Source organism: Babylonia areolata, chromosome 18, assembly GCF_041734735.1.
Source record: "Babylonia areolata isolate BAREFJ2019XMU chromosome 18, ASM4173473v1, whole genome shotgun sequence".
Classification (NCBI taxonomy): Eukaryota; Metazoa; Mollusca; class Gastropoda; order Neogastropoda; family Buccinidae; genus Babylonia; species Babylonia areolata.
In genome coordinates, this window is record NC_134893.1 from 14,396,833 (window position 1) to 14,422,000 (window position 25,168).

The window sequence follows — 25,168 nt, forward strand, 5'->3', positions numbered from 1 at the left end:
TTGTCTAAGGCGGTCTTCAGCCTGTCCAAGATGATTCTTGTCAGCACTTTTCCAGGTATTGACAGAAGCGTAATCCCTCTCCAATTGCTGCATGATAACAGGTCGCCCTTCTTTGGCCTTGACCTTGACCATGAAATAGATGATAAGTTCCTCACAAGATGTGTGTGCGTTCTTTGTGGTGGCTGAAGAGACCTGAAAGGACGTTCACCTTCTTCCTTACAGCACAGGGCGGACAACAGGCAACATGCAGCAGGACAGAGAGACGGTAACACGGGCCAGACAATTACAGTTGTTTTTCCTCCCACGGTTCCTGAAGACAGGACGTCGACTTACTTCGCAGCTGTCCAGTGAACTCAGTGGAGGAAATATCAATCAAGAGTCTTATCAACCGAAGGTCGACCACTTTATGAGGCTAATGGAACATACGCTGACTACCTGGAGTGGAGTTCAAATGGAAATGTTTCTGCCTGTGTGATGTTTTCTCGGGGCGAGTTTTGTCCAATGGAGTATGCGGTGACTAACTTGACTTGAAATTACCCGGCTCAAATGATTGGATTTTCTCTCAAGTGGGGTCGACATGCGCTAAACGAACTGTACCATTTAAAAGTAATTAAAGATTTTTTTTTAAGAATAAAAACCTTTGTGTAGATTTTTATTTACTTTTAATTTTGACAGTATATTTATATTGATGTACTGAAGCTGAAATTTCACGACCGATCGTTTTGTTACGACACTTATTCAGCCTTTACATAGTCTATGCAGCATGCTTGGTCATAAGCAACACGCAGTGAATGGCAAAAACGATGTTTGAAAGGTTATAATTATATCTTCATTTACCGTGTAATAAGATATGCCATGCTGCTCAGTAATGAGCATTACAGCGGCTTTGTCTACAGACTGGACCTCAGCTTTTTTCTTTCTTTCTTTTTTTTTTTAAACAAAAACAAACGAAAAATGTGTTAATGTTGATTGCTGAAACTGAGGTCCCCAAGACAATAACTTGGGGCCAATGTTTCGCTTGTTATACTTTTAACTTGTTCTTTGATGTCTCTTGAAATCGCCGCAGACATGAGGAGATACCGTCCATGCATGCGCGCGCGCGTGTGTATGTCGATGGCCTCGCTTATAGCAGGGACCCTTGCCTACAGATTCTTTGCTAACAATCATTCATGGCAGACCTATGGGAATGTCATTTGTCGGACTGACAAACGATGTTTGCCCACGGCTGTAACCCATATTCATATTGCGTGACCGAATCTAAATCTGAAATCTTTCTAAACAGATTGTTACTAATAGAAAACAGTATATGGCAGGGAACATTTGATGGCCGCCTAAAATGCTTCGGTAATCCCTGGACACACAACTCCTTTCTCTATGTCAACTTTTAGTGTACTGTTATGACTACCCGGCCTTGAACTGTTATTATTATTGCATGTGTGTGGCTGTGATAGTGAGAGACAGAGACAGAAAGAGACAGAGATAGACTGATAGACAGGCACTGGGACAGACAGACTGGCAGACAGACACATTCAGCACCATCCTTCTCCTTTCGCACTTATTGTTTATCCTGACCAGCGAACCGGCGTATCACCGAACCACCCAGACAATAATTATTGTATTGGCTGTCATTGGTTTGTAACAGAAAACATCACGCTGGACTTGCTGTTTGCTTGTGTGGGGAAAACATTGCACGCGGATATTCAGCCAGAACACACACACACACACACACAGTTTGTTGACATGTGTGACAACTGACACACCCATTTGTATTTTAACGCCGACTTGAGCGACCCACTGACCCCTTATAAAGACTAAAAAGTGTTGAAAGAAAATGAAAGGATTGCAACAAGAAATAAACGTTGATTGTACAGCACAACACTCCAGAATGGATTAAACGCTAAAAATGGAATGTAAGCACAAAATATGCAGACCTATTTTTTGTGGTGTTTGCAATTGTCCTAAACCGGATGTGCGCACTCACGTCATTCCTTTCGTCAACAATGGCACCAGGAAGAGGGGAACACGGTCACACCTGACAGGTGTAAGCCCATTGAACAAGGAGACTTGAGTCGGCGTGAGTGTGTGTAACACATGCTGGTCGAGCTGATTGGTGTGCTATGGATGAGTCCCTGGATATTGCAGATCGATACAGAGCTATTTTTGACCTGTGTGACGATCGTAAAGACGGGTTTATCGATGTGAACCATTTCAAGGAGCTTGTCAAGACCTACTCTGGAACAGAAGGCTTCAATTTGGAGGTAAATTACTTCATGTAAGATAATATATATGTATATCATAAACAATGCATTACCTTCGGTACATTTCCATATGTTTTCATAGCAGCTGAACTAATTGATGATTGGTTCATCCGATCAATGTAGCGAACCGGCCGCAGTCACTGATCGAATTGTCGCGTTCGATCTTGATTGACATGCTCAAAAGGCGTAGAAACGTACACACCCACGGTAGGCTGATGTTCTCATTATTACTATAGGTGATAGGGTTTAAGGTGAAATATGTATGAGTGTGCCTCTTTGTGTGTGTGTATGTGGTTTAAATAGATTATAAACACACACGCATACACACACACGCGCGCGCGCGCATGCACGCACATTGGTGCGCGTGCACACACACACACACACACACACACACACACACACACACACACACACACACACACACACACCTCCAAGAAAGTTTATCAAGACAAGGAAATTTGCTAATTATATTTTTGACAGTAAGCAAAATGATCTCCCATCCCCATCTTCCCCCATCCCCTCCGCCACACCCTGTGTTTTCTCAGCTTCCCGCTAATAAACATGCAGTCAGTGAAACACATTTTTTAGTGACAGTCTTACAAGTCTTATATGACAAACTCCTGCTCATGTATTGTTATACTATCCATATCAGTTATCGCCCATAAAGGGATATTTTGTGTGTTTGAGTGAGTGAGTAGTACTAGTAGTAGTCTTCAGTGTAACGTCTTTCCACTTTATATGATAATGGACGAAAAAAAAAAAAAAAGGGGGGGGGAGGTTGTAGGGGGGGGAGGGGGGGGATAAGTGTGTGTGTGTGTGCATGTGTGTGTGTGTGTAGAAAAATGGAAGGAAATCCTAACATCAAACAACCATAAGGAGTGAGGGAGTGAGTGTATAGATGTGTGTGTGTGTGTGTGTGTGTGTGTGATATGAACATTTTAATACTCTTAATTATGCAGCATTGTTTGTATCTGACCTATAGCCAGTATAGCATACCTGTCTTGTCAGTTGTCTCTATATTGTAACAGTGTGTTACAAGGATATGTTACTGATATCAGTTGACACTGATCATGAGTGTTGCTTCTCCATCTCTGTTACAATTTATAGTACTTTCTTATTTTTGCCTAAGTATGTTAGATTTGATTTGCTGTATATTATCTTGTTTCTTCATCTTTTTTCAAAAAATTGTTCCAGACCTTTTTTGGCTGGTGATACATTTTGTGCCTGATCAGCATATTATGATCAATACATGATGCACATCTGTACTGTATATGTCTGTACTGATAGTGGATATACAGGAGAACATGTTAGATATCTATAGATATATAAGAATTTTGATTGAGGGCTGCAACTCACAGAAGTCCAATGCTTCAAACTATCATGATAGATGTATTTATCTCAGCTTTCACCCCCATCAAAAAACAAAAATAAAAAGTCTGCCAATATGAAAGTGTCTTCAAAACGTTAAACTCACATTACACTATTTTAGCCTGCCATAAAATCTGCTGGGTTTTGTGGCAGGCAAAAAAGCGATCTGATTGAATAAATGAAATAAAGTGTGGTCGTTGTGTCTAAATGTTCTCCTACACTCTACAAAGTTTAACTGCTAATGAACTGGCAGCTATTTTGGCCTGGATGCTATTAGCTAATCATCAGGGAGGAAGATACTGCAAAGGAATAGAGAGGTGTGAGGAGAGTAGTGGATTTGGGGTGAGGAGGGGGGGGGGGGGTGTGTGTGGGCGGGGGATGGGGTGGGAGATAGGGGTGAGAGGGAGTACTGCCTTTCTTATCATCACTGCCTGCAAAATAAAGTCACAAAAGTGTAAAATAAATAAATAAAAGAGAGAGAGAAAGAAAAATCCTGACACTGTTCTCAAGCTGGTGGATGTGTGTGTGTTTGTTCATGTGGTGTGAGAGACAAAGAGAGACAAAGAGAGATAATAATATTCATTTTCTTCTTTGGCTGCTTGATTACTTTAATTAAGACAGATTACCAGCAGCTTTTCCTCTCTCTTGAACTGGAAAATTGTTGAATGATATCTTGACTTTTTTTTCTTTTTTCTTTTCTTTTGGACACGTGTGATATATCAGGGTTTTGTTTGAAATGAATAACTTCAGTAGCCTATAAGCTTGCATTTAAGTTCTCCCTCTGTGTGTGCGTGTGGTGGTGGTGGTGGTTTGTGTGTGTGGGCGTGCGCTCATCTGTGTGTGTGTGTGTGTGTGTGTGATTTTTATAATTCATCCAAGTTGTGTTCTTTCCTTGCAGGTTGTAACTGGTGTTATCAATCTTTTGGATCCTGATGGGAAAGGACTGATCAGCTTTGATGACTTTTCCCGTGGAGTGGAGCAGATACTGAAATTGCAGCAAGGTGAGTGTTGTTTTTTTCTTTAACTTTCCTTTCTTTCATTTTCTCATGTTCTTTCTTTCTTCTCTCCCATCCATTCGCCCTTCTTTTAAGTGCCTTATCCCCTTCTTTTTTTTTTTATCTTCCACCCCCCTTCCCGCTTCGCTCTGTTTCTCCATTCCTTTCTTGTTTTTCTTTTTTCTTTTTTTTTTTTTTCAATCTTCTTGGTATTCTGTCTGCTATCATTCATTCATTCTTTTTTTTTCTGTTCTGTTCTTTCTTTTTGAACATTTGTTTTGCACTTAGTTTCTACAATCATGTTAGAGCGCTATCTAAATACTTTGGGGTACACCTTTTTTCTTTCTTTTTTTTTTTTTTTTTTTTTTTTAAACTGTACTGTTCATTTCTTCAAAATTCTTTGTTCAATATAACATATTGAATTCATGAGATAAGACAGTAACTTTAACAGTTAGATCTTCTTTTTCGTAATGCAGACTGTTGTACGAGGAGGAAGGAAATACAACTGTCAGATCATCAGAATCACACTACATACCTGCATGTATGTGCGCACGCACACACACACACACACACACACACACACACACACACACACACACACACACACACACCACATGGTGCCTTCTTCATTTGTTATGCTTTGAAGTTTGAGAGAATCCTTTGATCTCTAGTACGACGAAGAGACTTATTCTCCTCTTGTGTGAGACTTGATCTCACAATGGAAACATTCTGATAAAACCCGGGCCTTGTACTGAACAGAAGCAAGTAATAATTATGTATACATAGCCTTTTGAAAATTATGCCAACTGTGTGTTCAATGAAAGTGTGGCTTAATCAGTGTTATTGTCATTTTTATTATGTTTTCTTTTTTTACAAGGACAAGCCTCAAGGTTCAATTCTACCTCCAGTGAGAGTTTTGACTCGGTCCTTTCTCCTGATCTGATTCACCCGATCGAAAAACAGTCCTCTGATGAGGTAAGTCAGTTCTTTTTATGTACCAAACCACACATACATGCGCATATACACATACGCATGTGCGCACACACTCTGTCTGTCTCTGTCTCTCTCTGTCTCTCTCTGTCTCTCTCTCTCTCTCTCTCTCTCTCTCTCTCTCAAGCTCACACACACACACACACACACACACACACACACACACACACATACACACACAAATGCACATTATAATATTTATAGATACAAGAAAAATGTAAACACCCACTTGAAGTGATGAACATACAAGTATCTAGAATTTTGTTTCCATGTGGTTGCACAGTCACATGCTCTTTCTCCCTTGTTCTTGTTTTCATCTGTCCACACACACACACACACACTCGCACTCATGTGCACACGTGTGTGCGCACACAAACACACACACACACACCACAAATGTACATATTATGTACACTCAAGTGCACAATTATGTCATGATGAACACATGTCCTTGTTCACATACTCATGCACACACCTCCACACACTCATACTTAAGCACACGCCTCCACACATTTATGTACACACCTCCACACACACATTCTTACACACACACACACATACATCCACACACTCATGCACCAGGCCTTCTGGTCCCTCCCTCCTCACACACACACACACACAGAGGCACACACACACAGAGGCATACACACACACACACACACACACACAGGCGTACACACACACACACACACACACACACACACACACAGAGGCGCACACACACACACACAGACACACACACACACACACACACACACACACACACACACACACACACACACACAAAGAGACAGAAGCAGGCACTGCTGTGCCCTGGTAAATGACTAATACTGTCTCAGTGTCTGATGAAGCCAGAGCAGAAGAGAGGCATGTCTTCCTCTGGCACTGTGCCCAGGCCTATCCTCATCCTGTCTGTTGTGACTGGTGCCAGTGCACACAGCATGCAGCTCTAGATCTTACCACACATACACTTTTACTGATAGGAGATAACACTGGCTGTGAGTCCCCACGTTAAGAGTTATTAGAATTATTTGTTGTAGATTTTGTTGTTTCGAAGCATGAAGGGTTTTCTCCTTCTTTTTGCCCGAATCTAGAATTCATCATTCATTTGGGGGGGAAAAAAATTACTGTCATCTTTAGAATATTATGTGCAATTATATTAGGAGGAAGGTGGCAGTTGCTGAAGATACTTATCTGCCAGTACAGTGTCCTTTAGGGTCTGAGCTTGATTCTCAGTCTAGTCTTTTCTCTCAAGTTTGACTGGAAAATCAAACTGAGCATCAAGTCATTAGGATGAGACAATAAACTTTGGTCTGGTATGCAGCACACACTTGGCACACTGAAAAAGAACCCATGGCAAAATACATGTTGTCCTCTGGCAAAACACTACTGTAGAGGATATCCACTCTGATAGGTTTACAAATACATATATGCTTGTACTCAAAGCCTGACTGCTGCATTGGGTAATACTGCCGTCAGGCGTCTGTCCATTAAGATATGGTGTTGCGTATATGGATTTGTCCAAATGCAGTCATGCCTTCTTGAGAAACTGAAGTTGAAACTTGCAGTTATTTATATATATATATATATATATATATATATATATATATATATATATCTGCCAATCTGAGGAGATAATTTGATGTAAACCCCCCAAACCCTCCCCACACCCCTCCCAATATTTTTTTTAATTTTGGAAAGGAGCCTTCACAGCAAAGGTTAAAAAAAGGGGGGGAGAAAAGATTTATTGTCGCTTTTAAAAAAATGTCTATGTGGTATCTGGCATTGTATGGTAAATAAAACCAGGTGTTATTGAGCATTCCCATAGTGACTCACCACAGTGCAGGATCTCTGTGATGGGTGGGCTTATAACTTGATGTTGACTGGAAATGACTGTAAGGATAGATGCAGTGAGAATGATGTGGTTGAGAGAGATGAGATGACTTATACCCTGAAAGTTTTCATGTGTGCGTGTGTCCATGGTTGAAACCTTTCATTTCCAGTCTTAGCCCAGTTTAAAGTTTGGCTGATAAGGAATTCTTCATGAATATGGTCAAAAATGCAGTACAACACATCCTACCACAGCACAGCAAAACACAACACAGCAGTGTAGCACAGAACAACAAAACACAGTACAATGAGGACTGACATTCAGTACAGTTGTCTGCTGTGTATGTTCAGCACAGAAAGTTTCTGCACTCCTTAGGCAAGCTGTCCCAGTGGGATGAAGCTGAACAGGGGTTTCACAACCTCCTGTGTGTGTGCATGGGAGGTGGGGGGGAGAGATTGTGGGGTGGAGCAGGCTTGACAGCTTATGAATACCTATTTTCCATAATTATCTGCAGCACCCCTCCACAGTTTGTTAGTGGTGATAAAGGTAGGGATGAGTCAGCCTCTTTTGTCTCTGGTCCCTGCCTCTGAATGGGTGTCCATCGTGGTTTTCTAATTGTTTATCTGGGTCTTTGACTTTCCGTTTTTCATTTTTTTTATCTGTACATCCATCCCTCTATACACCCTTCTGTCTGTCCATTTGTCTGTCCATGTCTTCCTGTGCACATCACTGCACACATAAAAATATTTTGGTGCATGCTGTGTGCTGTGACACATACGTATGGGTACGAAAAACCCTGCTCAGGTCAGGACAGAGCGATTTGTCAAAAGAGAAGGATTGCTGCCAAATAAACCCACACAGCCTCAAGCCAATCCTGCTGCAGAGATAGTCCTGGGTGTTTACCAGCTGAGAAAAGAAAAGAAAAAAAAAAGAAGAACAAAAGCCAGAAAGAAAGAATTCTTTTGCGAAGAAAGAAAGAGTTCTGTCTCTCTCTCACTTGCCTGTCTTGGTAGACCTCCTCTCCATTTCTGTGGCTCACACTTGGCAGGGTTTCCAATACTGTTAGGATAATTTGTACTGTGTGACAGTGTGAGGGCACTGTTTCCATTGAAGTAGCGAAGTGTACTGTAGCCACTTATCTCATTTCCTGAGCTGAAGTAACTGTGTAAGTGTGAGTACATGTGTGAAATTATTTGGAGCAATGTTCTGTGTGTGGACCTGGGAAGTGGTTAGACACATGTGATCACGCATTGGCCAGGAACTGAGGAAGGATAGAGAAAAAGGCGCAATGTCAGTTGAAGCAAGGAAGGTAGGATGCAGTTCATTTTTGTTTGTTTTGCTTGAAGAGTTCATTTGTTTTTGTTGTGTTGTTGTTGTTTCTTACAAGAAGGATGTGTTTGTGTGTGAATGTGTGTGTGTGTGTGTGTGTGAATGTGTGTGTGTGCGCGCGCGCACGCGAAGGTCACAACACAACAAATGCATGCATTTCTCAGTAGGTTGGAAGGGTGAAAATTGAAACAGAAAACGTTCAGTGCTGGTATAACCAGAAATTAAAGGTGCCTGTGGTAACAGGAAGGAAGGAATTTTTGTTTAATGTCCCGTCACACATATCGGTGATTGAAGACATTTTGTAAAAGTATTTATGAATACATCTGAGTATTATCGGTTAGAAGGGGTGGGAGATGTGGATGAATGGAGGGTTTGGGGAAACTGGGCAAATGAGGGTAAAAATGTGGGTGAAATTTGAAAGAAAAACAAAACAAACAAACAAACAAACAAACAAAAAAAACCCTCTAAATACAGTTACAGGAAATTACTTAAAGGACTTCGTAAAAGAGAAGTCGTTAAACTGACAAGCGAAACAACTGATAATGAATGCAAAAAGTCAAAAACATCAACGTTCTCAGTCACTTGTGAAGACACACTTTCGTGTACAAAAGGCTTCATCAAGCTACAGTGAAAAATTATATGCTCAATTGTCAGGTTATAAAAGCATATACACTTGACATTAGAACAATACTTGGTCCGTAATGAATTTGATAATAGTCTGAGAGCTAAGCTCAGAATTGGTCTGCGAATCGGACCAAAGTCTGAGAGAGTCAACTGACGAGGTTTTAGACTTGAATTCAAGCACCTATAAAAGTCTCTTTCTAGTATATTGCTTATTTCCTTGTATGACAATGTGGTAACAGTGTAGCTCTGTGTTGCAGTGTAGTCTTATTGTTAAGCATTCTTTTCCTTCACAGGCTATATTCTCTTTCTAGATATAGCACATCACCATAGTGTGGTGGTCATTAATCTACCATCTGTTCACTGTTGTGATTTTCAGTGGGGGAGAAAAGTGCATATATACTGTGCATGTGTGTTTTTGTATGAATATGTGCTCAAGCTGAATGGCTACAACATTAACATTTCAGCCAGAGTTTGTTCCCGGCGTCTGGTGGGTAAAGGGTGGAGAATTTCCTGATCTCTTTGGTCAACAAATGTGCAGACCTGCTAGTTGCCTTAATCCCCTTCATGTTTTTCATACAAATGCAAAAGATCAAGTACATGTGTTAGTGATCATGTAATCTGTATGAGTGTAATTGGGCAATGAAAACATGAACATACCCAACATGCACACTTCTGAGAATGCAGTATGTCTGCCCATAATGGCAGGGTAAAAATGGTTATACACATAAAATTCCACCTGCAGATATGAATGAATGTGGGTGTTCCATCCCATGAACACAAACACAAAAACACAAAAGAAGATAAAATTCTTGAGAGTCTGTTCTAATAAATGTGGCCAGCTGTCATCTTCATCTGTAAGGTTCTACACCATAGCTGAAATACACAGCAGTTTACATCAACAGTACTATATCCATAAGTCAGAGCAAATATGAGTTTGTCAATTGATCTTGATAAAAAAAAAAAAAAATTTTAAACTGGATTAGCAAACAAATAACTATTGAATAGATGGTAAATGTGTATATATTATTTTTATTTATATATGTTTGTGTGTGAGAAAGAATAGTCAAACATCCACACACTTATGCACACAAACACATAGACACACACTTAGACACACAGACACGGACACGCACACACACACACACACACACGCACGCACGCACGAACACTGCATGCACGCACGCGCATACACACACACACACACACACACACACACACACACGATTATGATTATCATAGGGTACACACACACACACATATATATATATATATATATATATATATATATATATATATATATATATATATATATATGCAATCACAGACTTGCGCACACACACCACTCTCTCTTTCTCTCTCTATCTCTCTCTCTCTCTCTCTCTAGCTCGCTCTCTCTCTGCTGAGAGATCTGGCTTTATCATCATGTGGAGGGGGTGGGGCTGATTCCCAAACTATGCCAGAGGTGAGAGAAGGAACAGATGTATCCTACCCATTAAGGGATTTTCCCGGGAACCTCCTTACTTTGCCAGCACAGCCAGGCTCAGGCTACAGAAGAATCAGGTTACACATGTTGCCATTTCTACATATCTGACAACCATGTTCTCTAATCTCTTTGACTGCTTCTGACAAAAATATTTTAAATTTGACAATATGCTGTTGCTGCATGTACCAGATTTGTGAATTACAGCAGCGGAAATATTTGTACAATATCATTTATCATTTATTGAAAGAGAGTAATATAATTTCAGATGTATGAAAATAGTAGTACTGCTGCTAATGGTTATAATACTATATTTTCATAGTGCTTATTCATATCTCAAAGTGGTTCACAGAATGTAACAAAACACACACTGTATAAAGCATCAAGAACAACAGTGTTAGTGCTTCAACTGAGCATACTTTCAATTCAAAATGGGTTTTTTTTCCCATTTTCATTGTGCTGCTATTGCTTGTAATATGTAGTGCTGTCGCCATGAGTTAGACACTTGTTCCTGAGAGCAGTGTTCCTCTTCCTCTGTCAGGAAGTAGCTGATTGTGTCATTGCCTTACAGACCTTCAGCATGGTTGGTTGTTCAAACTGGTTTTTGTTACTGAATGGAAAGATGACAATGTGTAAAGTGATGCAAATCAGCATGCAGCCACCTGGTTTAGCATGGATGGCATTAGCTACTCCAGCATAGCGGTTAGTGCTGTAGACTGTTGACATTGAACTGAATGGGCATCATTTGGTTTTGATACTGAAATCTGTATAGAAAGATTTGTTTTGAATTCTGTGTTTTTGTTGTTGTACCATTGAAATCTCAAATGTTCATTCAAAGGAGTGTGTTTACCTCCCAGACACTTCCACTGCTGCTCCAGTGCTTTCACCAGTGTTCACCAGTAGATGCTGATGTGAGCACAAACATGACTGCTTACACATTTCTTTGTTCCAAGTGCCTGTCTAATGATGTATCAGCTCAGTCTGATCACAGTCTGATCCATAAGGAGGCATATGTACATGTGCAATGACAAAGTGAAAATCTTGAAATTTTGAGAAAATGTGTGTGTGTGTGTGTGTGTGTGTGTGTTAGGTAAGTGGGTTCAGCTTGGTATATTTGTTTATAATGTTTATTTGTTTTTTGCTCTTTAGCTTGTAATAGACTCATTCTTCTTTGAACTCATTTTTCTTTGCTGCTGCTGAACAATAACCCAGCCATGTGTTTGACATTTCACTTGTGCTAAAAGGTTGGAGGGGTTGGGGGGTGGGCATCTTGCCCCCACCCATGCTGTCAAGCTGCAGGTTCACACTGCACCAATACACATCATCATGCGGCTTATGTGTCTCAGACACATATCTCAAGTTTGGTTTTGTGCCAGATTCTCAGATTGGAACACTGGCACTAAATACAAAAAATAATGGTCCATTTCACGGATGTGTCTTTGAGACTGCCGTGTATATTTTCCTGTAAGTTCCACAGGTGTCAGCATCTGTCAGACTTAGTGGTTGATGCCAGGATGCATTATGAAATCAAAAGGCAGAATAGTTTACAGCACTGTCGCACCATGTGAAACCTAAACACAACTCTAGTATGATATTACTGTTATTAGTGTCAAAACTGGCCTTCATTTTTACCAGTCATCATAAACAGGAAAAAGGAACTCAAATTCTGTGCCCCTCAGAGACCAGTGTTCTTTGTTACTGGTTAGCTACATTCTGTTTTAATGTCAACATCCACCTCAGGTGATTCAGCCAACAGGGATAGCTATCTTAGGAAAGCAGGGAAAGGATCTATCTGACATTACACTGACACCTTTAGAACAACATCTCGTCAGCAGAAATGTCAGTATTATTGTTGGGTGTTTATGATTCAGTCTCCCAACATTGGATTGCGAGCTTGGTGTTCAACTGACAGAGCTGACCAGGCACCTAGTGTTCCTATTGATTTCCCATTTTCTTCAGTGCCTGTGGTGAATTTTGGTGATTTTTTTATGTTATTTTGAAAGATGACTATAGGGCTGATGATATTGACATTGTGGCAGTCTAGTTTATTTGAAACTGCATGACAGGGCTGTAATCTACCTGACCAAACGGTCCTGTATGTTCACCGCTAAGGGACCAAGCATGCCTCTTGTGTTCTGTATAAGGTAGAAAAATGAACATGACTGATGACAGAACATAAAGTGACTGGGCAAACAGTGCTGGCGGCATTAGTGCTCTCCCCCGTTGACCTGACGTTGATAGATATGTGCATAGATTATCAGAACTGTCACTGTCATTTAGGCAGCCTGGGCGTGCTGTGTATGTGGAGGTCCAGGATGAGTGGCAAGACAAGGTAAGCTGGAAAAGGGGATCTACCTAAAACTACACTGACGCCGCCAGAACATCTCAAGGTGTGCAGTGAACATGCCAGTTCACTGAAAGGGAATGAAAGACTATACTCTCCTCCCCCACCTCTTCTTACTTCCAGTGATGGGCTGTCCAACTGATTATTACTTTGCCCTCTTCACATAAATTGTCCAGCCCGTCTCCACCGCCTTCTTATGATGATATGATAGTGTGCATGTTTTCTTGATTACACTGGGTGAGTAGTTGTTTACTGGAGATGGCATTGGGCCAGAAGATTTGCAGGATTTTAAACGCTTTTCGTGTGGATGGGTGACAACTTTGTAATATCACTCTCAGTCATCCTCCAGCATTCTGAGCCCTGGAGCAAAGTGGAAAGTACACAGCTCTGGTACATTGATTGAACTGATATTCAGCCTGAATCCAACCAAGCGTTCTCATACAGAATTGTTCCGATATTCAGTCAGATTCCTACAAAATTTGTTTATATTCAGGTCTTTATTGATCTTCGGTCTAATAAATCCATACACAGGTCTGTACACATTACCATGCTCTTGGGTATGTCATCATTCACTGTTTACGTCTGTCTGCTTTACCTTTTTTTTTTTTCCTGTGCAAACAGATGCATGACGAATTGACCTGAATGTGCTGTCCACATGGACTGTTGACAGGTGTGGAGGCATAGATAGTAATGGTGTTAATGTTGCCGTCTACTTATCAGAGTAAACACTGTCTTTAGTCATGGTTTGGCTGACATTGTTGGTTCACAATATAGCTGCTGAAGGCCATTAACATCATCTGCTTCATGTTTTTGTAACATTTTTACCAATTGGATAATACCTCTTTTTTCTGTCTGCAAATGTATTTATTTTATTTTACTTTCACAGTGGATTTTTCTGCAGAATTTTGCCCTGGACAATCCTTTTGTTGCCATGGGTTCTTCCATGTGAACTCACCTCATTTCAAAAGATCAGCACCCAAATCACTACCACTCAAGGTTTAGTGAAGGGGGGGATGGGGTGGGGGGAGGGGTGGGAGGGGGCAGTAAAACTCCTGGGCTGTATATGGAATTCAGACCCCTGGACAGAAGCTTCCTTGTGGGTGACACTACCACTTGGTTGCCACCCCATTATATGACGAGGCAGTGTTATGTGGCATGGTAGTCATGAAATATGTGCAGATTGCCAGGGAGCAGTGATGTAGAGGAATGCACAGTTGTGTAGCACTGCATGATGCTCAGAACAGATGGCTGTGTTGTGTCTGCCACGTAATTGCAGTCTGACAGGTGCTTTGTGTATGCAGGTGTTATATGTCAACATGGAGAGTGGTGCTGTTCTCTGGTGATGTGCTCTGACAATTCAGTTCTCTCTGTCTGTCTGTCTGTCTGTCTGTCTGTCTGTCTCTCTCTCTCTCTCTCTCTCTCTCTCTCTCTCTCTCTCTCTCTCTCTCTCTCTTCATTCATTCATTCATTCATTCATGCATTCTCTCTCTCTCTCTCTCTCTCTCTCTCTTCATTCATTCTCTCTCTCTCTCTCTCTCTCTCTCTCTCTCTCTCTCTCTCTCTCTCTCATTTCTATATTTATATGCATTATTGTCATGAATGCAGGTATCATGATTATGTACCTGTAAATGTTTACTGTGCATTTGAGTGTATTTGAATATCATGCATGTATTTCTTATAACCTTTTGTTATCTTGGGAATATTTTCATTTCCTTTCTCTTTGCCCTGAGGGCTGGATGTAAAAAAGCATACACATGCTTATTCCACTTCCCTCATTAAAAAAAAGATTCATTCATTCGTTCTCTGTCTCTCTCTCTCTCATAGAGTATGTCTGTGTGGATGACTGCTATCTGTGTAATTTACATGCGGCAGTCCCTTTCCACTGCTGCTGCCAACAAACTTGCTGTTTCTTTCATACGATCTAGATTAGACTACTGCAACTCTCTCCTGGCTGGTCTCCCTGATAACAGGCTAAATAAACGTTCACTCGTTCAGAATCGTGCAGCCCGACTTGTACTCGGTAAACCCAGGCATTAGAGTGCAACTTTGCTGCTCAGAACACTTCACTGTTCCTGTTAAAGCAAGAATTCAATACAGTTTCAGTTCCAGTTCAGTTACCCAAGGAGGTTTCACAGCATTCAGATAAATCGATATATGCTACACCACATCTGCTAAGCAGATACCTGACCAGCAGCGTAACCCAATGCGCTTAGTCACTGAGAAATAAAAGTGATAAAATAGATAAGTTGTCAAATTAATGAATGAATAAATTAGAATAACTAAGTCAATGAAATGAAATAGAATAAAAGATATGTAAGCAGATAAATATGCACAAACATACACAAAGATATGCAATAAATATGCAGTCTCACAGATATGAAACCACAAACAAATGTACACAGGTACAGCACTTCATGTAAAAGCACACAAGCCCTCACACACACACACACACACACACACACACACACACACACACACACATTCCCCATCTCTCATGTTATACACACACACACACACACACACACACACACACACACACACACACACATTCCCCATCTCTCACATTACACACGCAGACACACACACACACACACACACACACACAATTACTACATATCGCAGCTCACAATGCAGTTTGTCTCTGCTTTCAGTGTCTCTATCACAACCGTTTGCCCTTGTATCTTTCAGATCTTCTCCATCTATACCAGCCTTCCAGATCGCTGTGCTTATTTGACACCTCTCTGCTGACAGTTCCTCGGTTCTCCCTGGAGAACTTGGGCCAAAAAAAAAAAAATCTTCCTCTGTCTTTGCCCCAATTCTCTGGAACTTCCTGCCTCTGTCCTTTAGAAAAACCCATTGTTTATCAGCTTTTAAAAAGAATCTATCTAAAGGTGCACCTATTTCTACTTCACCTAGCACGATGCTTACAAATTAGTGCTTGTTTCTTTCGTTTTTTTCTGTGTATGGTGATGTGTTCTGGGGGAGAAGGGTGGGGTGTGACTGCTTTTGAATTATGTTCTTTGAAGTGTAGTTTCTTATTATACCGTCGGAACTAGATTTTTGGTATTGTGGTATCGGGAGTAGTCTGAAGTATTGTGATATGATATTGCATTATTTAGGCATTTTCATGTGATATATATGATGAGCGTGTATAGTCTGTGATGAGTGTGTGTGTGTGTGTGTGTGTGTGTGTGTGTGTGTGTGTGTGTACATAAATTTGTGCTTCAGTGTTTGGTTGGCTGACTGTAAAGGGTTATGCATACAGTAAGTTTGTTTGTTTTTTTTTTCATTGTAGTGTTTAAATCCATGTTTTAAACAACGGGTTTTACATTGTACAGTGCAGTTGAGCATGTTTTACATGGAAAGGCACTTTATGAATTATATCATTATTGTTATAAACGAAATCACCGTTTGTTGGTGTTGTTGTTTTTTTCCCCTGATCTGGAGATTTTTTTTCTCATATATGTATATTCTTACAGTTCTCATGATCGGGGCTAGTGACCAAAGTCATTAATGTCATTCAGTGTTTAAAACTCTCTCTCTCTCTCTCTCTCTCTCTCTCTCTCTGTGTGTGTGTGTGTGTGTGTGTGTGTGTGTGTGTGTGTCTCTCTCACTCCAGTAATAGAAATGTTTTTCCAAGCCTTCTTTGAACCTTACAGAAATCATGCACCCACTATATGAGATTTGGCAAGCGAGAATATATTCAAACCTCTACTGAGTCTACATAGACATGCTCTGAAATTAGTTTTATTAAAAAATCTTCTTTTTTGGTCCTTTGCAGACAGTGTAGTGTTGGACATTCTCCCATTGAAATTGAAACTCAGATATAACAAAGCAGTTTTCTTGCTCAGAATATTATCCGGTTGTACTCCACCATCAGTTACAAGTTCCTTTCGTTTTCTTTTCACGTTAATCGTCATGCTTATTATTAGATATTGCTGCTTCTTCCTAGAATTGATCATTTTAAATCCAGCCTCACCTGTTCTGGTGGTTTGCTTTGGAATGATATTCTGTCCTATCTGCATGACCACAACTCATAAATTAATTTTGAAATGTATATCATTCTCATTTTATGAAAGAATTTCTAAACACCTTCAAGTGATTTTGATCAAAATTCTCCTGTCCTCTTACTCTGTCGGTTTTTGTGCACAACCCCCCCACCCCCTCCCCCAACCCCCTCATTTCTTTCTCTGCATACAACGGACACACACACACACACACACACACACACACAGCATCTGACTACAATCATCATAGCACATGCTGTGTGTGTGTGTGTCCGTCTTCATACACAATTACAGTATGCATGTATCTGATTGCATTTGCTTATGTACAGGTATGTTCATGATGTATGTGCTTATTATTTTTTATGTGTATATGCTTTATCATCATGTTTGCAGGTATTGTGATTATATACATGTACATGTTTATGTATCTATTAAGAGTGTGACCAAATGTCCTGCATACACTCATCACCAACCCGTTATGTGTGTGTGTGTGTGTGTGTGTGTGTGTGTGTGTGTGTGTGTGTGTGTGTTGATTTCATTTTCTTTCTGCCCTAAGGGCTGGATGAAAAACAACAACATATGCATGCTGCTTCTGCTTCCCTCATGAAAAAAAATTCATTCATTTGATGGTTCATTCATTCATTCATTCTCTCTGTCTCTCTCATCCCACACTCTTTCACTCACACAGAGAGAGAGAGAGAGAGAGAGAGAAGGGTTACATGCTGAGGTGTAGATGTTTTTTTTTTCCATTCACTCAACCTGTTTCTTCATCCAGGTACAGTGAATGTCTTGCCCCTAGAAGACCCTTGGATCAAAAACGTGCTTTGCATGCATTTGTTTTACTGTTAACTGCAGGCATCATAGGTAATGAATATATATATATGTACAATAGAAAGAATAATGAATGTAGATTTTTTTTTTTTTTTTTTTTTTTAAGAGTGAAACTGTAATATGGTCCCGTGATCTTGCATGCAACTTAGGCCAAAAAGAAAAAAATCTCATGAAGGGGAGGGGGTGGAGGACTTTGATTTTATTTTCCTTTTTCAGCTTTTCTTTCTGTGTGTGCCACAAGGCCTGATCAGCGCGTTGTGTTGATGCGAAGGTCAGGCGTCTGCTTTGTTTTTGTTGTACAGCAGGGTGCAATAGCCGAGTGGTTAAAGCGTTGGACATTCAATCTGAGGGTCCCGGGTTCGAATCACGGTGACGGCGCCTGTTGGGTAAAGGGTGGAGATTTTTACGATCTCCCAGGTCAACATATGTGCAGACCTGCTAGTGCCTGAACCCCCTTCGTGTGTATATGCAAGCAGAAGATCAAATACACACGTTAAAGATCCTGTAATCCATGTCAGCGTTCGGTGGGTTATGGAAACAAGAACATACCCAGCATGCACACCCCTGAAAACGGAGTATGGCTGCCTACATGGCAGAGTAAAAATGGTCATACACGTAAAAGCCCACTCGTGTGCATACGAGTGAACCCAGAAGAAGAAGAAGAAGTTGTACAGCAGACATGGTGTAGTATACTGTATTACAGGGATCTGTCCGCACACTCTTTACACCTCCCTGAAACTTAAACTTGAAACTTTCATGTATGTGTGTGTGTGCATGTGTGTGTGTATGTGTGTGTGTGTGTGTGTGTGTGTGTACATAAATTTGTGCTTCAGTGTTTGGTTGGCTGACTGTAAAGGGTTATGCATACAGTAAGTTTGTTTTTTTTCATTGTAGTGTTTAAATCCATGTTTTAAACAACGGGTTTTACATTGTACAGTGCAGTTGAGCATGTTTTACATGGAAAGGCACTTTATGAATTATATCATTATTGTTATAAACAAAATCACCATTTGTTGGTGTTGTTGGTTTTTTTTCCCTGATCTGGAGATTTTTTTTCTCATATATGTATATTCTTACAGTTCTCATGATCGGGGCTGGTGACCAAAGTCATTAATGTCATTCAGTGTTTAAAACTCTCTCTCTCTCTCTCTCTCTCTCTCTCTCTCTCTCTCTCTCTCTCTCTCTCTCTCCGTGATCTTGCATGCAACTTAGGCCAAAAAGAAAAAAAATCTCATGAAGGGGAGGGGGTGGAGGACTTTGATTTTATTTTCCTTTTTCAGCTTTTCTTTGTGTGTGTGCGCCACAAGGCCTGATCAGCGCGTCGTGCTGATGCGAAGGTCAGGCGTCTGCTTTGTTTTTGTTGTACAGCAGGGTGCAATAGCCGAGTGGTTAAAGCGTTGGACTTTCAATCTGAGGGTCCCGGGTTCGAATCACGGTGACGGCGCCTGTTGGGTAAAGGGTGGAGATTTTTACGATCTCCCAGGTCAACATATGTGCAGACCTGCTAGTGCCTGAACCCCCTTCGTGTGTACATGCAAGCAGAAGATCAAATACACACGTTAAAGATCCTGTAATCCATGTCAGCGTTCGGTGGGTTATGGAAACAAGAACATACCCAGCATGCACACCCCCGAAAACGGAGTATGGCTGCCTACATGGCGGGGTAAAAACGGTCATACACGTAAAAGCCCACTCGTGTGCATACGAGTGAACCCAGAAGAAGAAGAAGAAGTTGTACAGCAGACATGGTGTAGTATACTGTATTACAGGGATCTGTCCGCACACTCTTCACACCTCCCTGAACCTGAAACTGGAAACTTTTATGTATGTGTGTGTGTGCATGCGTGTGTGTATGTGTATGTGTGTGCGTGTGTGTGTGTGTGTGTGTGTGTGTGTGTGTGCAGGATTCCATTGTCCCATCAAGCCAGCTGACCAGCCACAACAACAACAACAACAGCAACAACACCAGCAAGAGGAAAACCACCACCGGCGCCGGCGCCAGTGACTCTGCAGGGGAGGACCCGAGTGGCGTGCACAGCAACGGCAGTTTCCTTGGCGACAGCGCCTTTGTCTCCCCGGAGTTCCAGAGCACGGTGTCAGCACCTTCCCCAGGCTCTGAGGATGAGCATGACAGTGTGATCAGCGGCCCTTCCGAGGTCAACGAGAGCAGGTGAGAAACAGACAGGTGTTGTTTTTTTTGTTCTGTCTTGTTGTTTTTTGATGGTTGTTTTTTGTTGTTGTTTTCGGGGAGGGGGGGGGGGGGTTGTGAGATTTTTTAAATTTTATTTGTGTGTGTGTGTGGTGTTATCTTTTTGTTTATTTGCTTATTATCTATTTACTTATCTATTTACTTACTTGTTTGACTAATAGTAATGTTGATGATGACGATGATGATTATTGTTATCATTATTGTAATTCATAAAGGTTATTATCAATGTTGAAATAGATCTCATTGTTATTTATTTCTCTGCTTTTTCTAGCATTGGCATCTCCAAGACAATAGTGATGGTAATGTCACAATGATAATGTTAATGATGACTATGATGATGAAGCCCACGCCTTGTTTCAGCCGGCCAGACATCACGGACGAGGAGAGCTATGAGGCCTTTGGGGAATCAGAGGCTGACGCATCCGACCCCGGCCTGTGAGTGGTGATGCTTCTGATTCTCCTTGAAACACACACATACACATCTTCTGTTCACGCATATTTCTCATGTCTGGAATCACTTTTGTGTACCGGGAGGTATTCATTCTCTTGCTGCTTACTTTCAAGCATATGAGAATGTGCACACATTCACACACTGTCAACATGCATGGTTGCAAATTCATGTGTGTGCGTATACGCACATACCATACTCTCTTACACACACTCGCTTACATGATACATGCTCTCTCTGTTTCTCTCTCTCTCTCTCTCTCTCTCTCTCACACACACACACACACACACACACACACTGGTCATTTCACTGCTTATGACTGGCAGTGCTCTGGTCATAAAGAGTCTCAGTACTCCATAGCTACTTAACACACCAGCATCACAACATTTTGGTAAATGTAAGCATTCGGTCAGTTTTGAACCAAAACAAATCTTCTCTTCTTTTTTTTTTCACATAATGGTGGTTCCTATTTCAGCACACCTGTGATTCCCCGTAAGCGAGGGGAGAAGAAAGGCTTGTTGTCACCAAGGAACCCTAAGAAACTCTGGTACAGTTTTCAGCTGTTTCGTTTCCTCATCTCCAGTCCAGCCCACTGTTGTCTGTTGATGCTGCTGCCTCTATCTCTGTGCACGTGATGCCTTCATTTTTGCCGGCTGTGATGATTGTAGTCAGATGCTCTGTGTGTGTGTGTGTCCGTTGTATGCCTTGATCTGTATGTTGATCTTTCTGCATGCTCTTAGGTAAAACTTGTCTTTTGTTTCCTCCTTCCCTAACTCAAGGCCTGACTAAGCGCGTTGGGCTACGCCGCTTGGCAGATGTGGTGTAGCGTATATGGATTTGTCCGAACGCAGTGACGCCTCCTTTAGCTACTTAAACTGAAACTGAATCCTTCCCTAACCCCCAACTTTGCGCCCTGCCCCCTTCCCTTTCCATTCCCTCTCCTCTTCTTCCCCCACCCTCCTGTCGTCGCCCTCTAACAAGGTGTATCATTCTTTGATGTCTCACAGAGCCTGCAGCTATTGTAATTTCACCAGTATAATAATTGTTTTTCTTTTTTCACAGCATCTTCTGTTGAAATTACTGCCCCCCCCCCCCCCCCAACCCCCCCCCACACACACACACACACACACCCACATCCCCCTTTTTATTTCTTCTGAAATGAGAGAAAAAGAAAATGTATGACCCAACCCTGAATCAGGAAAAATCAGGAAGTAGAGAAGAAAATAATCTGCTCTGGGATTTGTTGTGTGTGTGTGTGTGTGGTTTTTTGGGGTTTTTTTTTTAATTTTTTTTTTTTATATCAAATATATTATGATTATATTTTCCCTAGTCTGCCATCTTCCCAGTCTTTTGATTTGAGATGACTCGGTGGTATGAGTGTGGTGGGGTAGGGGGAAATGAAACACAGCATGCAAATGTGCAAGTGATGTTTATTTCTCTTTTTTTTTTCTCTCTTTTTTTTTCTTTTTTTTTTTTCCACTAGTGCTAAGTTTGCATTTTATGCTCAGCTGAATTTTTTGCTGTTCCGCCTTTAACAACACTACAGATGCAGTCAGTATTCTGTTCACTGCTAGTGATGCACTTTTTGTTTCACCTTGAACATGTATCTTTTTGATTTTATATTTATTTAATTCATTTTATTATTTTGACAATAATTGTTGACTAAAAATGACGGTGACATTTCCAAAACCAAAACAAACAAAAAAAAGAAAAGAAGAAAGAACCACAAATAAAAATGAACCTTGGCAGCATTAGCAACACAATTATTGTACAGTTATCCACCACTTTCATAGAAAATTATATGTAATTAAAAAATGTAATTGGTAAGTGAAAATAAGTCAAGCAGATGGAATGGAAGTCAGTTTCTGTCAACTTTGTTGTACACAAAACAAAAGTTTTCAGATTTTTCAAGGTTTTTCAAAAAGTTTGATAAGCTAACCACTGCTGTCATAATGTTGTGAATGTTCTCTGCCACCTGCTCTTCAGTTTTATATCTTCAGGAAAAAAAAAAAACACCTTTAAAGGCAGACAGGTTTGGTATGCGTTTTTCACATTTATGTTTTACCTAGAAATGTTAGTACGTTTAAACCTGTACGCATTATCCTTCTCTGCTCCAAACAGCCTAACATTTTCAAATATATTTCATTTTGTGCATGTCACGTGTTTTTTGGTTGTTGTTTCTTTTAAATGATTCTTGAAAACTTTGCCGCCAGTTGTTGCATTGCTAGAATATATTTGATCCTATTGTTTGCTTGCTACGCAGAAATCAAGATCACTTGTTATAATTTGTGATTATGTCTTCTGTGCAGTAATCTCTGCTTGAACTTCTTGTCTTCTCCTTTATGTCTTCTGTGCAGTAATCTCTGCTTGAACTTCTTGTCTTCTCCTTTATGTCTTCTGTGCAGTAATTTCTGCATGAACTTCTTGTCTTCTCCTTTATGTCTTCTGTGCAGTAATTTCTGCATGAACTTCTTGTCTTCTCCTTTATGTCTTCTGTGCAGTAATCTCTGCATGAACTTCTTGACTTCTCCTTTATGTCTTCTGTGCAGTAATTTCTGCATGAACTTCTTGACTTCCCTTTTATGTCTTCTGTGCAGTAATTTCTGCTTGAACTCCTTGTCTTCTCTTTCATTGTTGCATTTTTTTTTTTAATAGTAATGTGCATGCTTCTCTTTATACTGCTTTGTACTTCATGTACCTGTTCCTGTTCACTTTTTTTCCCTTGCAGTGAAGGTGATGTTTGTTGAGGAAACACCCTTAATCAAATTCCGTATCAGGTCATCGAAATCACAAAGCATGCAATTTGAGTCCATCAAAAGCCAATGAAGCTTTACACAATAGAAACTACTTCAAAGAGTATGCATAAACGCTGACCAGTTCACTTCACTGAAGTCATGATAACGTTTGTTGCAAGGGTTTTACATATTTTGCATACTCCCACCATGCCATGCGAAGAAAGGAGCACAACTGTGAACAGCAGCGTGGTAACCACCAATTTTATGAGCATTTTCTTCCTCCTCTTCCAAATTCTTATCAATATTAATTTCTAATTCCTGTTATCAACACAACTACCATAGCAAAAAAATGTCCTGTTCACTTTTCGTGGTGACTTGTTGTCTGGTAAAAAACAACACAAAAATGATATGACACTAAAGATCTAATACTTTGGGGAATCTGAAAATTGCGTTCAGAACATGTACTGACACAAATCTGAGCTTACATTCATATTGTAACATTAAAGATCTAAGATCCTGGGGCATTTGTGGTTGCCTCCAGAACACACATGTGAAGACATTAATCTGAAGTGTTTTCAGATTTGAAAATTACGCTTTGTAAAAGCTAAAAATACTACCAGTGACTTCAGAGAAAGATGAATGTGGAAATGAGTCAGTTAAAATTGAGTCTTTGAAGACAAACAGTACAAGTGAAAGTGATATTGAATTTTAGTTTCAGTTGTTTTTGTTTATTTATAAGCTGTAGATAAATTTGGAACTTTTCCTTATTCTGTCTAAAATTGCTGAACTCTTGCAGACAGTTTATCTCTTTCTGCCTCATGTATGCATGCACACATGTATGCACGCATCTACGCACAGAGACAGGCATACACATGCACACTCTGATTGGCATGATGATTACTTAAACACAGCTACCCATACACACATACACCTATGCAAGCTGATGCACACGAATGCAGACACACAAATAAATACATTCATGCATGCACATACACACACACACTTATAATTATATACATTGAACAGACACACTCAGTACACACACAGGGATTTAGGAGGGATGGACAAAATATTTGATTACACACACTTTACCATAAACACATCAGTGCAGGCTCAGACAGGGGTCTGATTACTGTTCTGTGTAAAGTACTAGTTTGCTACACATACAAACATATATATTAACAGACACACTCCGAACACACACACCCACACAAGGGCATAGAATGTAAAAGAAAATACAAATTCATGGAGCTGATGTGTTGTGTTACTGTGACAGTTGCTGTGTAGTCAAGTACGGTCCACAACACATATACACACATAAGATATGAACACATAGTACACACAGAGGGCTGGAAAAGATATATATCTAATGATGGATGGTGTGCAGCCAAGCACGGCTCAGTCCCCGCCTCAGTCCCCGCCTCAGCCCACGATGTGGCACCCCGACCAGCACTGGTCACAGCAGCAGTGAGGAAGTCTTTGACAACATCGACGAGAACTTTCAGGAGCTCCACGGAAGAGTGCGTGGTGATCTGAGTGTGTGTTTGAATGTGTGTGTGTGTGTTTTAGTATGTGCATTTGTGTGTGTGTGGAGGTGGGAGTATTTGTGTGTGTGTGTGAATGTGTGCTTGTTTGTGTGCATGCATTGTGTGTGTACATGGGCATTCATGCATGTGTGCACATAAGTCCATAACCAGCAATGGAGAAAACATTCAGTTG

General features: G+C 40.6%; 1 protein-coding gene across 1 annotated transcript in view; it reads left to right on the forward strand.

Moving 5' to 3' along the window:
• The first annotated feature begins 2,020 nt into the window (after positions 1 to 2,020).
• LOC143292499 (LLGL scribble cell polarity complex component 2-like) overlaps positions 2,021 to 25,168 on the forward strand; it is an 89,321-nt gene continuing 66,173 nt past the window's right edge. The window contains exons 1-7 of the mRNA XM_076602839.1: positions 2,021 to 2,258; positions 4,525 to 4,627; positions 5,499 to 5,596; positions 19,962 to 20,227; positions 20,627 to 20,701; positions 21,190 to 21,261; positions 24,837 to 24,969. Coding sequence (XP_076458954.1) covers positions 2,118 to 2,258; positions 4,525 to 4,627; positions 5,499 to 5,596; positions 19,962 to 20,227; positions 20,627 to 20,701; positions 21,190 to 21,261; positions 24,837 to 24,969 — 888 coding nt within the window. The 5' untranslated portion in view covers positions 2,021 to 2,117. The remainder of the gene's footprint in view (positions 2,259 to 4,524; positions 4,628 to 5,498; positions 5,597 to 19,961; positions 20,228 to 20,626; positions 20,702 to 21,189; positions 21,262 to 24,836; positions 24,970 to 25,168) is intronic.